Source organism: Passer montanus, unplaced genomic scaffold (assembly GCF_014805655.1).
Source record: "Passer montanus isolate IOZ18808 unplaced genomic scaffold, ASM1480565v1 scaffold1, whole genome shotgun sequence".
NCBI lineage: Eukaryota > Metazoa > Chordata > Aves > Passeriformes > Passeridae > Passer > Passer montanus.
Genome location: NW_024356504.1, coordinates 6,112,167 through 6,129,312, shown reverse-complemented (window position 1 = coordinate 6,129,312; position 17,146 = coordinate 6,112,167). Strand labels below are relative to the sequence as shown.

Genomic DNA, 17,146 nt, shown 5'->3' with positions numbered 1-17,146 from the left:
GGAGACAGAAGAAGGTTCTTACTTCATTGCAACAGTCCTTTTCTACTGAAACAAAATGTCTTTCTGTTCTTTTCTATAATCTTCGGTGCTGGGGATATATTAAGGTTAAGTCAGCCGTGTTCTAGATATGTAGCATATTATACTTCTGGATTTCAGAATCTCACACACTAGTCTTTCCAACCAACAGATAATACATGTTTATGGACCCAAATTTATAATCTAGGTTGGACTTTAGAATAGGAGAAAAATCAGAAGATACTAGACATCAGTTGAATTCTGTTGGTATTTGTGATACTGTAGTGGATCAGTAGTTTGAAATAAGTACAGTTTTACAAACCTGTAAAATTGATCTGGGTGGGTAGACAATGATACTAGCGAATATGTTGGTTTTACTGGAAAGGAAGCAATTTCTGTTTGCAGCCTCTGAGTGCTAATAACCTTGACTCAGAAGAGGCTGTATAGATGTAAACCAACAATTGCCTCTCTGGGCATTTTGTGGGTAGTTCCTATGTATTGTTCTGCAGTTTCACTCTTTGTTGCTGCATCCACTCCCCATTTCCATAATGTGCATAACCCACCAGTACACCTGCCAAAGAGCTCTCTGAAGAACTAAGGGAGAGTGCCAGTGTTACAGTGTGGGAGAACATCTGTCCCCCCTCTCTCCTGAAAAACAGTGAAGGCAAAGTAACCAAAGATGAAATCATGTTAGAGAGGATCTCAAAACAGGTATCTCCCTATAAATGAAAGAAAGGAGGTTCTGTGATTTTTTTAGGAAATTGCTGGAAAGAAGGTTTTTTCCTTCTTCTTTTGTGTTTTAATTTTTTTTAATTTTTCTTTTTCTTTAATGTTTACATTTTAATTTTAAATGAAATGTGCAATTTTTATTTTAAGGCTCTCAACCAGAATGCTGAACTAAGGAGTCGCTTGAACAGAATACATTCAGAATCTGTTATTTGTGATCAGGTTGTCAGTGTAAATATTATCCCTAGTCCTGATGAGGTAAGACTTTGGCCTTTAATGGATTTAGAGTACGAACAAACCTTGCTAATTCTCACTAAATAGCTGAAACACACCTGAAAAATTATTGAATTTTTCAGATTGCCAAATGTTCAGTCATAGAAAAAGTCAGGTTATATTTCCTTACCTACAATAAAACTTGAGTTTTTTGTTTTCCATATGTCAGACATGAAAGAACCGGGCCTGGTCTCTTTAGAGGAACAGAGAAGGACTCCAGTTTTGGAAAATTAATTGTTGGCTGTGGGAATTAGTGAGGTTTTACTGTATTTGAATGTATCACACCAATTCTGCACCTTAGTTTCTTGCCAAATCAACAGAACAATTAATTATTTAATGACCTGATCTTGCAAGTGTCTAAAGGGTATCACATTTAGAATCTTGAGTGGTACTGTTAAAATCAAAAGGTTCAGTCCATGAACCAAGCACTGCACTAATATTTTTTGCAACATCTAGTTTTTCTTGTTTTGCTTTCCTTAGTCAACAGATTAACAAACATTTGTGTTAATAACAGTGAGCTTCCCTCGTGACAATCTGAATTTGTGGACAATAATATATTACAATTAGTATGGTCACTTTGGCAACCATTCTCCTTGCATTTTACAAAAATGTTTTTTATTTGTCATTTCCGCTATTTTTTTCTGTGCATATGCCATTTCAATTATCATAGTCTTGTCTCCTAGTTATTTCTTCCAACAAGCATGAAAGGTAAAATTGTTTTTGTTTATTTGCTTTCTGAAACTGTCTAAACAATTTTTCCAAGAATCTAGCATGTTGGAGGCTAGCAACAGAACATAGAAGTGAAGTGGTGCCACAGCACAGCAATCTGCAGTGAAGTTCTGGGCAAGGAACTTCTCTTCTGTTCTGTATTTTTTGTTGGTTAGCTGTTCGTTTTTCATTTGTTCATCATTGTCTCAGTAGAAGTAAGCCTGACTGAAGAAGTTTTTCAAAGAAGTTTCCAGAACTCTCATTCACTTATCTTGCTTGTTTTATATACATCTCTATAATCTTGCAGCACGTAGATAATGCTTCTGTGAGGGTCTTTTTCAGGTAGGAGCTTGTGTATTTTTCCAAGTCCCTCTAGTTTATGTGAAACCTCAAAATTTTGGTCACTTCCTGTAATGATTACGATAAAATGAGCCTCTGTTTTCATTACAAGTCATCAAGCATCACAATCTATCTACAATCTTATAAGTCCTATTGAAAAAAAAAGGGTTTTGACCTCCTGACTTGTTTATGTTTTTGGGATGTTTTGTTAGTGCTTTTTGAGGTAACTGTATAGAATAATTCTACAGCATTAAGATGTCAACAAAACCATATGCAGGAGTTCTGGAATAAGATTAATGGGGATTGTGTTGCAATCTGAAGAGTTGACTGTGTTTAAAAGGGCTTCAGTAGTTTCATCTGCGTTATCTCCCAGCAACAATGTGCTGTATGAATTAAGGGATTAAGTCCAAGATCTGTTTCCCTCCACAGCAACAGATCCTGTGGTAAAATGGTACAGGGAGAGCGTCTTAATTTTTTCTTAATGTGATAGTCTGCAGGGTAACATTGAAATCTGGTATCCCACTAGCAAGAAGAGGAGGGTATTCTCTGTTTTAGTTTGCTGCACTACTGACATCAACATAACACAGTTTTGAATCCTTGCCTTTGCTGTTACTTTTCTTTATAACAAAACATAAAGAGTTCATTTCTTTTCGTAGGGTCAGTGTTAATGGCATAATGCAAATGAGATCTGGAGTGTAAGCATAGAATAAAAGCCCATAAAAATACATATTATAGCTATCCTCCTAAATATTCAAACATTTCAAACATTGTTACTAAACTGATTCACAAGGTCATTTCTTTGGAAAGTAATTTATAACTCCCAGACCTTATAAATCTTTATAATTAAATTTAGTTGTATCAAAACTAGTTCCCAGTGATGTAATTTGTTATTACCAGAGGACATTTAATCTGAAAGTCATGGTTGAACTTGTCTGACACAATCTAGCTATTGTCCACAAAATCAATTCTCTGCATAGAGAACTAGATCTGCAATTTCATGCTGCTAAAACTTGGCAGTAGATGCTGGGTAGGCCTCAAATGATGACATGTATCCCACAGTTCAAAATGCACTTTATTTTGTCATTCTCAGTCTCTTCTCTTAGGTACGCACACAGTGCTACTAAAATGCTGTCTTTACACTGTGCTTCTATGTGGCATAAAAATCTTACTCAGGTGATTTAACCCTTCTATGTGTATTTCTTTAATATTAGAAATAATACTTTTACATTTCTGTGCTTTACTTACAGACGGGTGAACAAATTCATGTCAGTTTGCCACTGTCTCAGCAAGTTTCTAATGAAAGCAGGCTCTCTATGTCTGAATCTGTTTCAGAGTTCTTTGATGCACAGGAAGTGCTTCTGTCTGCCAGCTCGTCAGAAAACGAGGTAGGCTGTGTGTGACAGCATGTGGCAGCTGTGCTGCAGGACGCAGTTAGGTAGTGCTACCACTAGTGATTTTTTTATTCTTTTTAGTAATGCTACTTAGAATAAAAAGGTATCAGAATGTGTAAAGTGTAGATAAACAAACCTGAGATCACATGAAGAAGTGCAGGAGTTCCCTGAAGAGTAAAACTGAGTTGAAAGTTGGTTGTGTCAGTTACTTCTGTTCAGTACATGTCCTTTCCAGGCTATGGCAGTTCCACCTAAGGATAACATAGACAGTTACAGCTGGCTGTGCAGTCGATTAAATTTAGATTTTCAAATATTCTTTAAAAAAATCTTCTACTACATATGTATACAAAATTATTCTCTGTAATGAGTGAAATAGACAAAAAAATAATATTTCATGAAAAAAGTGGTGTAAAATTTTTTAAAAAATATTCTTAATGCTGATGAGATTCTTGTTTTGCAAAGTGATAGATTGATGTTTACATAATTTGTTTGCTGAAACATAAGTCACATTTTATTGTTTGGTTCTTTATAAACAGCACAAATCTGATTATCTATTCTCACCTCCCATCCCTAGCACATTATGTTATCAATCTTGAAGCCCTGATCTTACTTGAAGTCACCTTTTGCAGATCTCATGTCTGTATTTGGATAATAAGGAATTCAGAAACGTGAGCACAATGTAGCATTTGTTTTGACATTTTTAGTGCATTTGCACTATGGAGAGATTGAAACATTCAGTTCATTTAGTTAATAGTTTTAATTGGATAGAGATTTTTTTTAATATTTGTGTCTCAGTTAACTATTTTTGCCTGTTTTGTTTTATATGTATTTGAGTTAATGGATGTTTTAATTTATGTTTTAGGCTTCTGATGATGAATCTTATATCAGTGATGTGAGTGACAATATATCTGAGGACAACACCAGTGTTGCAGACAACATTTCTCGGCAAAGTATACTGTGTTTCAAACTTTGAGAAATTACATTGGTTGTGTTCATGTACCAGAATTACTGCATGTCAATACAAGTCCAAACTCAGCTGAAAACAATGAAGTTGGGCTTGCTTGTTCTGGCAGTGATTTGGTTGAATGGAGAGCTCTGTTTTTCTTAGTCTGGTGCTTTCTTATGACAATGTTTTTCTTCCCTTCCCAGTTCTTAATGGTGAGCTGACAGGAGGCGCATTCAGAAATGGACGGAGGACTTGTCTCCCAGCTCCCAGCCCTGACACCAGTAACATCAATCTCTGGAATATTTTGAGAAATAACATTGGCAAAGATCTTTCCAAAGTATCCATGCCAGTTGAGCTAAATGAACCTCTGAATACCTTGCAACATCTTTGTGAAGAGCTGGAATACAGTGAACTCTTGGACAAGGCTGCTGAAACAGATGATCCTTATGAGCGCATGGTAATGCATTTGGAGGGTCTTCTTCTGTCTCTGTTAGAAAGGGAGCTGTTGAGTGGGGTCTGTGCAGGGTCATCTCTTTCTCCTCCTGGTCACACAACAGACCTCCCTGCTGGATCACAAATGTGTTGTGAACAGTTACAGGTGTTAGGTTTGATCTGAGCAAGGCTGTGGGATTTTTCTTGACCTCAAACCAACTCCTGCAGTTGTAACTCATTTATATGAAATTGATCTCATGCTGTATGATTGTAGATGTAGGCATTGGCAGTTTCTAACCCTGCAGCATCCTTTCCTAGCTCTCAGTGATCAAATCCAGCAGCCTTCAAGAGTTAATCAAGTCTGTGGCTGCATTATGATCAATATAGGTGTGAATAAGGTGTCCTCCCAGGTAATTTCTAAGAGAGAAGTTTCAAAACACCAGAACAAAGTTTGCCTTCCCCTGTAAGTCCATTTTGTTTTTTTTTACTGACAGCCAGCAGCCTGTGCTCAGCTCTCAGGGTGCTTTGTTCTGTCATGTCTCCTTTTCCTCAGAAGACTCAGGGAAAGGCTGTAAGGGAAAGTTGGAGCGTTGTTGCTGAGGGTATCTGCTGTTCCCTGGTATGGGTTTGCAGCACTGTGGATAGCTAGGAGAAGAGAGGTTACCTTTGGCTGTCACACAGTCGCACACTCAAGTCCCTGAACTGCCATGTTCACAGGGCCTGCAGGAGAGTGAGGAGTCCTAAACACTGAAGAAGTTGAACCTGCCTTGAGAAAGGGAGTTGAATTATTAATCATCACATTCTGTTTTCTTACAAGACTCATGAGGTGATCATAGTGGGTTCTTCCAGCTCAGAGTATTCTGTGATTCTGTCCCTCACAAAAGGTGGGAGATTCTGTAAGGAGTGGGCAGGATTGTAATGAATAAAGCAGACTGATTGCTGCCTTTATTGAAAAGTTTGGAAGGTCAATATTGAAGTAGTAGGGAGAATTCAAGAAGGAAAAGCCATGGGGCAACTTAAAGCTTCCTTGGAAATGTGGATTCAATCCCCTTCTCTGCTACAGATGTCTGCTGCAGTATTTGGGAATACAACCAAACAGCATCCCTAAAAAAGCAAACTGCACACCTGAGCTGAGGCATATGGGACTAATTGGAAAAGAGCTGAATACCCAAAGCTTATGGCAGCAATGCTGTGAATGTGTTACTGCTTGTTCACTGTTCTTTGAAAGAGCAGGACTTTTGGATGCTTACTGAAGATAGCAAAAATAGTGGAAAACCTTTTTTTTTTTTCCATTGCTCTCTGTATCGCAAGGATAGTAGACCCCTTCATTTTCCTGCAGTGTCCTAGAGTTAAATTTAAAAGCAAGTTGAAATTAATCTGTTTTTAGATTAATTAATCTGTTTTAAACAGTTTTAGAGGAATGAAGGTTTTTACTGTTGAAGAAAAGCCTGTGAAAAGAATGTAAATTTTGTTAGTACTGCATTTCTGAACAATACAAAATGAATAGAGAATGGAGCACCAATTACACAGTGGGAAGAAAACAAAGCACGTAAAACCTCATTTGAGGGTTGTGTCCTCACTAGCAGGAGGAGAGGGGAAGCTGGTTAAAGATTTGCCCTACTGGGCAAATATATATTGCCAATAGCTGACTAATTTTTATCCCTGCATTGTTTTTCTGAAGTTTTGTTTGGTCTTCTGACTGGCTGATGTGATTTTTTTTTTCAAAACTCTGCAAATGTGACCTGTAAACTAAATAACCATGGCATGCCACTTCACGTATTAATCCCAGTCAGGCCTGGCTTAGAGATGATTAAAGTGTGGTTGTACATACAGACAAGGGGGCTGGCTGTTAAGGCTGCATATGTGTGGAAGATTTGGAGATAACTCTGGGCTAAGAACATCCTAAGTGGGAACTGTTTATATTTGGCAGCAAATAAAATAGTTCCTATAGGAAAATGGTATGTGATCTTGTAATTAGAAGTTATTAAATAATATTTATGGGAAGTAGGACTAGAGCTGTGTCTGTTTCAGGTCACTAATGATAAGCCTGGTCAAAGGCAGAAAAACCTGTATTGTGTGCAGATTGTCATTTTAAGGGACTGTTGAAAGACTGAATGAAGCCATGAAGAAAAAGAAATTATATCAACATAAGAAATAAAGTTTACACTGGTTCTGACTGGGATGCATGGTTTCACTGTCAGGCATGCTTCATTGTTCCAGTTGTCACTCTGAGCAAAATGAGTTGTGTGGTACCTCAAGGTGATGGCACATACACAAGAGTGCCTGCCTATTCTCATGGTCTGGTCTGTATTTTTGCAGGTTCTCATAGCTGCCTTTGCAGCATCAGGCTACGCCTCTACATACTTCAGAGCAGGAAGCAAGCCATTTAACCCAGTGCTTGGTGAAACTTATGAATGTATTAGAGAAGACAAAGGATTTCGATTTTTCTCAGAGCAGGTAAACCTTGTGTCTAGATAGACATTCCTATTTAGATTTATATATTTTGTTCTTCATTTTATAGAATAATCCCATTTTTCTTTCTACTTAGAATGGTTTGCTTTCTTAGAAGTAAATAAATATTGTTAATATGAGTGGACTTCATTAAATGCTAGAAGGAATATATCTTTATAGTAATTGCTAATTGTTTTAAGTACAATCACTTAAGTTGTATCTGTTTCCATAGCAACATGAGCTATTTCGTATTTTCATATTGCAATAAAAATTGTACTGTCTTAGGAATGAAAATTAAATGTTTTTGACTCAACCAAACTGTGTTTCAGGTTAGCCACCATCCTCCCATTTCGGCATGTCACTGTGAATCGAAAAACTTTGTGTTTTGGCAAGGTATACTTTTTAATTCAAAAGCATAATTCCTTTTTTATTATGAAGCAAAACATTTGTGAAAGCTGAGCTTTTCATTTGGAACTTACTGAGAATTTCTATACTTATTATTTTGAAGTGACATATTATAAACTGATGATCTATTTTACTCCAAATTCTCATTAACAGTGAGCAAACATGTTCCCCTGCACTTGCAGCCTGTTTATACTCTCCCACTTAAAATTTTTTACCAATAAAATTACTATTTCTTACAAACACAAGCAGTTCTTTTTACAGTTGGAAAAATTACTCTTTCTTTCCTTGTGCCTGCTGATGTATGCCTGTAATTTGTATTGAATGTTTGCACAAGACATTTGACAATCATGCAGCACAGACATGATTCTTAATTAAACTTACATTTAGTTTTTCTGACCTAATGTAATTTTCTAGTATTTTTTTCTTTAGTATTTTCATGGCAAATTTGTACTATCTACTACCCTGTTTTGAATTGGGTAGTCCAGTACAGATGATCTGGTGCCACACAGATCAGTGCAAGGGGGAGACCTTGGTAGTTTCAGTTTTTTAAGTATTTCACTGTTATATTCAGATATCAGGTGGAAAAACAAATTCTGGGGAAAATCAATGGAAATTCTGCCTGTTGGAACCTTGAATGTGACTCTTCCAAAGTAAGCTACTCTCCTCTTGTTTTCACCCTTTGGTGCACTTCAGTCTGTGCTGCCTTGTGAATGGGTTGGGGTAAGCAGACATGATGTGGATTGTACTGGTGAGGGTTGATGCCCACCTCTAATCTCTCCTTAGTTTTCAGGTGGGACTAGTGGAACATTTTTGAACCTGAAGATCTATTTTTGGTTTTGGAGGAAAAATATACACTCTAGAAAGTGATGGAGAGAGAGGCAGAGAGAACCCATGTTTTATGTGTACAGCAGTGATGAGCTGTTCAGAGCAAGGCTGCAGTGCAGGACTGTCAGCTGCTGGTGCTGTCCTAATGCCACTGAGTCTTCCCTCAGAACAACCAGATCATGAAAGGTCTTCTTTCAAAATGTGGATAAACCAAAGTATATTCTCCATAATTTGTATGGAGATGTTGGCAGAGTAGTGACAAGCAGTCGTTTCACCACCAGTGAGACTAGTTGCAGCTTGTAAATCCTAAGAATATGCAAGGAGTGGATACTTTAAACATGTCTTCTGGTTTTGTAGTGGTGTTCTTGCTCCTGTACATTGCAGGCAGCCTTTCTTTCTGCAACTACCAGTATAGCGTCACTTCACCTCTTTATCCATCTTATAAAATGGAAGTAAATACAGTCTGGAGCACCCTTGTCTTCTGTCTTCATGCCTTCCCCTAAACTCTGAAGGACAATGTGCTTTGCATAATGTAATTCTCTGGTTTTATTCTCCTGTTTGATGTTAGAGATGCTCTGACTGGATAGTTGTTACAAAAGCAAAGGGATGATGTGCCAGTGTGCTCCTGGCTTCCTACTTACTTTCCTTGATTCCTGTCCAAATTTCCCACACTCTTAGTATGGTTTTCATATTTATTTTGTTTTATTTGTGATTTAATTGCGTTTTCTGCTTGTAGTCTCAATTCAGCATTATGTTGATCCTGGGGTCACTATCCTGCCCCTATAGGAATTGTGGCCAAAGCACATCATGCTCTGAGGACAGTGAATAGGCCATGCAGGGCTTCAGTGGCTCATAATGTGTTTATTTGTGGCTTATAGCACCTTTCTGTGCCCTGGAGTTTAGGTGAGCTTCTCTAAGGAGGATTAGTGATGTAACCAGATACAGGACTTTGTCATCTCTGTGGGTGTTTTTGGACAATGTGGTTTGTTTTTACAATAAAGGAGCAATGTTTTACTTTTTTGTCAGTAATGATCATGATGAATAGATGTTACCAACTACTTCTTAATCTGTTCTTAGGTATGGAGATTACTATGTCTGGAACAAAGTCACTACTTGCATACATAATATTCTTAGTGGAAGGAGATGGATAGAGCACTACGGAGAGATAACCATCAGAAACACAAAAAGCAGTGTTTGTATTTGTAAACTCACTTTTGTTAAGGTAACATATGGATGTTAATATATATCTTGTATTCATATAACTGTGTAATTTAAGGGTACATCAAGCTGTTTCTTCACTATTCCTGAAGTCCATATTCCACACTTCATCTTTTATTCCTTTTATCAGAAATGAAATGCCAATTTTTTTTAATATTAACACAATGAAAACACAGAGTCACTGTACACTACCATGCCATTTTTCTTCTCCTTCTACTAGAATTTGTCAGTCAATATTTTATCTCTTTATATTATGTATTGCTGCTTTGGTTCATAGTATTTTAATATCCAGGCAAGGACCATATATAAAAATAGAAGTTTACATAGCTATCTTACTATCAAGTATTTTCCCTAAAAATAAATTTCTCTTCACATTACAACAAAAGACATTGATATCATTTTAGTGTTAGCAATGGAGTGTTAACATAAATCTGAAATTTGTGTTTTGTTGGATCATCTGAGAAAGGGCAGCTGGCTCTTGGATGAAGGTGTAAGAGCTAAATGTGTCTAAGGAAAGCAAAACAGAGAAGAGAAACAGAAATGTAATACTGGCTGAATGTCTTCCTGCTGCATATAGTGTTCAACACCATGAAAGGATTCCCATAAAATTACATGTATATTCAATGCCTCCTCATGTAGGAAGAGGAGTGTTAGCTGGCTCTGACAGGCAAAGGGTGATTTTTGCAGAATTGTGTGGGATTTGTCTTAATGAATGAGAATGTAGTTCCCAGATGTGCAGTTAATTTAAATGCTTTTATAAAACCACATGGCAAATTATGCAGTGTTTATCCTATAATAAATCAGTTAGTGTTAGGACCATATGATTTTTGAATTTTGGTATTAGTTCCAGGTGAGCTGTTCCAACACAGAATTTGGACATTTGGCACCACGTGCCAAGAGACATTCATTATGTGTTTTGATACAATGGGTAGTTGGAAAAACAGTATGAGCTAGTAATTCTTGGTTAAACTTGCAGGTGAACTACTGGAATTCAAATGTAAATGAGGTCCAGGGCGTTGTGATAGATCAAGAAGGGAAGGTGGTTCACCGCCTTTTTGGAAAGTGGCATGAAGGCCTCTATTGTGGGGTTGCACCTTCAGCCAAATGCATATGGAGACCAGGTAAGAGGCTTGTAAAAAGTTCTGGAAGGTGTGAAGCTGTTTTAGATTTCATTTTAAATGCACAGAATAATACTAGAGAAATATAAATCCCTGTTTACGCAAACAACAATTTACGTGGGTTTATAATAATGGTAAATGGAAATGGTCTTACAGGGCATAATCTTTTACATCTCAGTCTGTCTCCTGGTCAGATGTGCTGGGACCTTGGGGTCAACAGAAGAATAAAATTAAGATAAAAATTGGGCATCTGGACAGGCCTGTCTGCCTTCTGACAGAGAGCAGGGTAACTTTTTTGGATTCACCAAATAGGGGTTTATTGAGTTTGTTGTCCTAATGCTTTATTAGCCTAAAGGATTGGTGGTGAACACCTGGGGCTTTCAGGATTTGATTTCAACTTCCTGCTTGCTTAGAGGCCTGAGGTTGAATTAGTCATCCTTTGCACCTGTATCTTTCATAAATGCATTATCCAGGAATTACTGTTCTTAGAATTTTGAATTCTACTTTCTGTTTTTCGTATTTTGAATTGTACTTTGCACCCTGCTCTCTGCAATGTTTGTTCTGAATCCTTGTAGTTGCAAATCAGTCTGTGAGTGTGTGCTAAGTTCCAAAATGAACTCTGAAGATCAGTTAAGGTTAGGTTTTAGACAGACATTTGATAGACCCACTTTCTGGGGAACGGGAAACTGTTTTTAATTTGAAAAGCTTGAAAACATTAGTTTTTGTTTAAAATGGAAGATCATGAAAGCTTTGAGTCTATTAACATGTAATTACAATCTCTGCAGGAAAAGCAGTTGATGTTAATATTTAGTGAATTTTTTTCACTTAGAGAATAGCTTTTGATGATTTTTAATTGTAAGTGTAAAATAACTTCTGTTAAAAGTTTATAAATAAAGGAATATCTTGCATATTTAGAGTAATAGCTTAAAAGCTTTTTCCTTTGTCTTATGTGTTCAGGCTCCATGCCAACCAATTATGAGCGTTATTACGGCTTCACAAGGTTTGCTATTGAGCTCAATGAATTAGATCCTTTACTGAAAGATCTTCTTCCTGCAACAGATGCACGATTCAGGCCAGATCAAAGGCAAGAATGCTTATTTATACATTTAATATTTAGTGGGCTCAAGGCTGAGTTTGACTGAGTCTTGAATTCTGTTTGTATCTTCACTACAGTCTGAATTAAGCTGTGGAGGATTCTGCTAGTAGAGAAGATAGTCAGTATTGCACTCAAATTTCTGCTTAACCCAGCTGAGGGAAATTAGAATGCTTCTTGTTGAAGCCACAGAGCTGTAGTGGAACCTTGGGGCAGATTCCTCATGACAAACTGAAAAACAGGCTCTGAAATGCCATGCACTTCTGCTATGGATGGAAGCAACACTAATTCCCTCCATATCCTCAGCTGATAGTCCTTCAGTGTTTGTGATGTGCTGAAGTTGCTGAACAAAGCGTGTGCCTTAGGCTGTAGGTCAGGTACACGTAGCTGTGGGAGTCGCATCTCAGGCAGGATCTGAAAGTACAACACTGACAACACACTTGCCTTCTGCTTGTCCTTTGTGATGATGGGTGCTGGAAAATCCCTTGGACTAGACACTGTGTGATTGCTATACAGCCTGCTGTTATTCCTACAGGCTTCTGGAGGAAGGAAATATAGAAGCAGCAGCATCTGAGAAACAAAGAATAGAGGAACTCCAGAGAGCTCGGAGGCGGTACATGGAAGAAAACGGCATTGAATATGTACCCAAGTTTTTTAAGTGAGTCTTTTCATTTGGGTAGTAAGTCTCTGTTTTCCAGCGTGTAACTGGATGAAGTACTACAAGAATACTACCAACAGACTGATAATCATGAAAGCTTGGAAAGTTGCAGTTTTAAGAAATATAATACGATATCTGACACCTGCTTCTCTGAAGCACTTTTTACACAGTTAAGCTTCATAACTGAATGATCATTTTCTCATAATGGGCCTCAGCTATATACGCCTTCCTACTGAAGTGGAATTAGAAGTATAATATTAGGATCTAAGATTTAACTAGGGACATTTTAAAGTCATTGTATAGACAAGTAATACTGTCTGACCTGAACAGCAACATCATCCATCTATCTATCTATCTCTATATCTACAACATATATATATATAAATGTATATGTATACACTTAAAATGCATTCATTTTTGAATGAAGGTGTTTTTTGTTGGCTGTTTTTTAATTAAGCATTCTTCTGAAACAAGGAATAGTCATGCCAAGTAGCCTCATGTCTAACGTGGGGAATCAAAAGTGAAAAGACTGAATGTTATTGATCCAGCAATTTGCTTAATAAGCAAAATGCAAAGACAAAAAATGAAATGGTTAAAGGCTTACATTCTGTAAGCTATATCTGTTGGATAACCGCCTTCACGTAATCAGAATCTGTAGTAAACAATGGGGCGTTAGGTGGCTCTAAGACCTGCTCTCACAGATCAAACAACAGATTTTCAGTCTTGTCTGTCTTCTCTGTCTTCTGCTCTTGATATAGGTAGAGGTTGACTTTTGTTTTTAAATTTCTGACTGTTCTTGTGTTCTTTAGAAATACAAAATTTGATTTAATATTGGGTTAGATCAGAGAAGTGTGGAATTTGATTTTCTATTGCATAAAAGCAATATCTGTAATATAAGGTAAAAACTCTTTTTGTCTCTTTATACCTCTTTTTTTCCCCTTTCTACAGAAAAGTTATTGATGCTAATCAAAGAGAAGCCTGGGTTACCAATGAAACCTACTGGGAACTGCGAAAGGATCCTGGCTTTAGTAAAGTAGACATTCCTGTACTCTGGTAAACTGAGAATGTAGACCTAGTAAACATATCACTCTGAAGAAAAAAATAACTATGCACAATATGTTTCTTATAGCTAAGTGTGGTTTGTGGGTCTGCAGAAAAACCATATCACATGCATTTATATTCATCTTTGTAATGGACTTTCGGAAGTGCATTAGACCAGGCCCCTGACCACTTCTGGATCTTTCTAATTTTGCAGCAGCCATCAGAACTGAAAAGAAAAAAAAAAGAAAAAAAAAGAAAAAAAAAGGAAACAGAAACCTTTTGAAGTTTCATACACTGAAAATTCAGAAATAAAGAAGCAGATGAGATATCCAAAGTCACTCGGAAGAGGTGGTAAGCGCAAAACTGCAACCGGTGCTTTAAACGGACATTAAGAGTAATACAATTTAAATTAAAAAAAAAAAAAAAGAAAAAGAGAAAAAAAAATCCATTTTGTTTCAACTATTTTTGTTAAAAACTCTTGGGTCACAACACTGTCATTTCTGGCTTCAGGTTAGTCCTTTGGTGTGATGTGCTTGGACTGGCCTTTGTCAAAAAGATGCTTTTCTGGAAGCTGTTCCCATTCATATGCCATTGTTCATGCCTTAACAAAATATGAAGATGTACATTAAGTAATTTTAAAATATCTATGCTTAAGCTTGTGTGAAGGGCAGATTTTTAAAGCTCTAGAATTTTATCACAATATAAATACTGGAAGACCTGCATTATTTGAAGTCAAAAGATAACCAAACATCTAACTGTATTTCAGAGGTATGAGACCTACTGTACATGCTTTAGCTTTGGGATGCTGACTGTGTAATCAGACTGAAAAGAAACTGCTAGCTGGTTGAGTTTCAATTTTGGTAAATGCATATGAGTTGCTAGTCAGAAAGTTCATATTCTAAATGACTGATGCTGAGATGCAGTCATCACATTTAGTACTTGCTGGACATAGATCTCTCAGTGAATCTCATTTTCCCCTAACTGTTTATACAATTAGAGATCCCTGAAGCTTTGCAACAGTGTTAAAAGCACAGAAAGATTTTATGTGAAGGTCTCTGGCTTCTCTCCAAAAGCTGGATAGTACTGTAAATGCAATGTTTTCTGCCACACACACTGTTTATTTTCCTGGCTCTGTTTTTTCCCTATCCAGTTTTCTTGTCTAAAATTATGTTTGAGAGTATGGCACAGGCTCCCATGTTATAGCTAACAACTTCTACTTGTGTTGCCAAAACAGCTTTTGTGTAAAATATGCTTTACATTTTTTCATAAAGTGGTTCTATATTTTTTGGTTAAAAACAAAGTCTCTTATGTGTTGCTAAGCCTCAATATAATATAAGTGAGAGAAGACTTGGCACTTTCTTTTTGAAGATATCTGAAACATTAAACTGTAGGAGGGCAGATCTTAATAAAATAAAAAACCAGTAATTTATTAGATAAGAGCTACATTCCATATGGTATGATCTAGTCTTCCATTTGTGCATGTGTTACACATCCCACCACTGGTGATAGGTTAGATTTCATGCACAGACTCTGTATTCCTTTCTGCCTATACATGGCATATGATTTTGCTATTTAAGATTGATTCCAGTCCTGAGACCAAAAATAAAATTACTAAATAGGTATGTGATCTGCCAGCAGAGCTGCTTGAACAGTTGTCATTGTGCATTACCACACCTCCCCAGCTCTCAGCCTGCTTCTTCCTTTTTCCAAGTCAGGTCCCCATTCAACTGAGATTACTTTGGTCATTTAATATTAATTTAGACCTCCCTATTGGTCATATAGCAAAGTAACTAGCTGCTAATCAGTTCCCATTTCTTCACACACTTCTGTTACCAGAAAGAACTATGAAAACCTACAGAAAATACTAAGTAGACTTTTTATGAATTGAGAATGCGCATGAATTTTTAATAAAAATTTGGTATAAAAATCCCTGTGTAGATAGTTGGGATTTCTTCCAAAGAAAATTTTAAGTTATTCAAAGAATGTTATCTTTCTCTTTCCTAGTTGAACCTAGTCTGATTAATTTTTATTTTAGTTCTGCAATTGTTATTATAAGAAAATGAAAATATATCAAAGTTGGTTTTTAAATAATATTTGGTTAAGGTCATCCTGCTTGCTTTAACAATATTACACTAGGAATCAAATTGGCATATTGTGTGTAAAATAGCAATTAATTATTGTAGGTAATTTTCTTTAAAGCAAACTCTATTAAATGTTTGCCCATCTTTTGCTCCAGTCCTTGTGCGCAGTTCACCGTGATATGAGGAAGTATTATTTGTGTACGACTGAAGCACATTTGAGGGACAGAACTGAATGTCCTCACATCTTTAATTTAAATACAGAAAGAAGGTCTTTAGATTTACAACATTCTGGCAGTGCTCTGTGAATGCCATTATTTGCAATGCAAACTGAAACTTGGTGGACATTAAAAATGCTACGGCTGAATTGTTTCTCACAATTGTTCATTTGACACTCATTGAAAGAAAAATAACACTAACACTTCTAAAATCTAAAACATCTGTGATATGCTATTTCTAAGCGAGAAGGATGTTAAATTAGTTACTTAGTAAGTAGAAAAGACACAAAATGATGCAACACAAGATATTTACAGTCTATATTAGAAATTTAAAAGTTGGAGCAGATGTACCATGAAGCAGTTTCTCATAATGCAGAGTTCTCTGCATTCTTTGCAAAATCTGTTATTGCATTTTTCCTGTAACATTGGCAGACATCATGGAATATTTTGTGCTGTTTCTGTTGTGGATAGGTGTGAGGGCTTCTATCCAAATTATAATTTTTAATCAACCTGTGACGCTTCCCAGCATTGAGTGAGAGGGCATGGTGAGTTTTCCCCATGCCCTGCCCGTGTAGTGCAGAATTGAGTATCCCACGCTGCAAAGAGAGTGCACCACTGGCTGTTCTGCAGCCTGGCACTTCTTGTAAATGCTGTCTGGTTTTTGGCAGGGCTGCTGCTCAGACATCTCTTCCCAGCAGGTGGGATTTTTCTGCTCCAGGAGCAGACCTTTCACTTCTGTTGAATTTTGTGAAGTGTTTCTTGGCCCAGTCCTCAAGTTGAGCAGTGTCCTTCTAGTTGAAGCTTTGCCATCTGGCATGCCATCTCATCCTCCTAATTTGATGTCATCTGTGAGCTAGTTATCTTGCAGTCTTGTGTCCTTGTCCAGGTCACTGGTGAGATGTTGATTGACATGGCCACAGAAGTGATCCCTGCAGGGCTGTCCTCATTGCTGGCTGCCAGCAGGGCACCATTGATCACTGCGTGCCCTTCCAGCCTGGGATTCAAGCAGTTTTCAGCCCACTCACTCCATTCATCCAGGCAATATTTCCTTTTGGAAGGCATGAAAAAACCCTATCCAACTCAGTAGATTTAATTGCTGTATGCTCGGTAAGTGTTGAAATTTAGTGTAAATCATTTGACACATAAAACTTTTAATGCAATTTAAGAAGTTCTTTCACTTCAAAGACATATGCTTTTCTCCTGTGTTTTCT

At 37.0% G+C, this 17,146-nt stretch overlaps 1 protein-coding gene across 1 annotated transcript in view; it reads left to right on the top strand.

Moving 5' to 3' along the window:
* Positions 1–14,042, top strand: part of OSBPL6 (oxysterol binding protein like 6) — an 83,489-nt gene extending 69,447 nt beyond the window's left edge. Inside the window, exons 14-25 of the mRNA XM_039724584.1 lie at positions 892–999; positions 3,309–3,446; positions 4,315–4,402; positions 4,602–4,855; positions 7,150–7,287; positions 7,611–7,674; positions 8,258–8,336; positions 9,589–9,733; positions 10,706–10,850; positions 11,805–11,931; positions 12,476–12,598; positions 13,547–14,042. Coding sequence (XP_039580518.1) covers positions 892–999; positions 3,309–3,446; positions 4,315–4,402; positions 4,602–4,855; positions 7,150–7,287; positions 7,611–7,674; positions 8,258–8,336; positions 9,589–9,733; positions 10,706–10,850; positions 11,805–11,931; positions 12,476–12,598; positions 13,547–13,655 — 1,518 coding nt within the window. The 3' untranslated portion in view covers positions 13,656–14,042. The remainder of the gene's footprint in view (positions 1–891; positions 1,000–3,308; positions 3,447–4,314; positions 4,403–4,601; positions 4,856–7,149; positions 7,288–7,610; positions 7,675–8,257; positions 8,337–9,588; positions 9,734–10,705; positions 10,851–11,804; positions 11,932–12,475; positions 12,599–13,546) is intronic.
* The last annotated feature ends 3,104 nt before the right edge of the window (positions 14,043–17,146 follow it).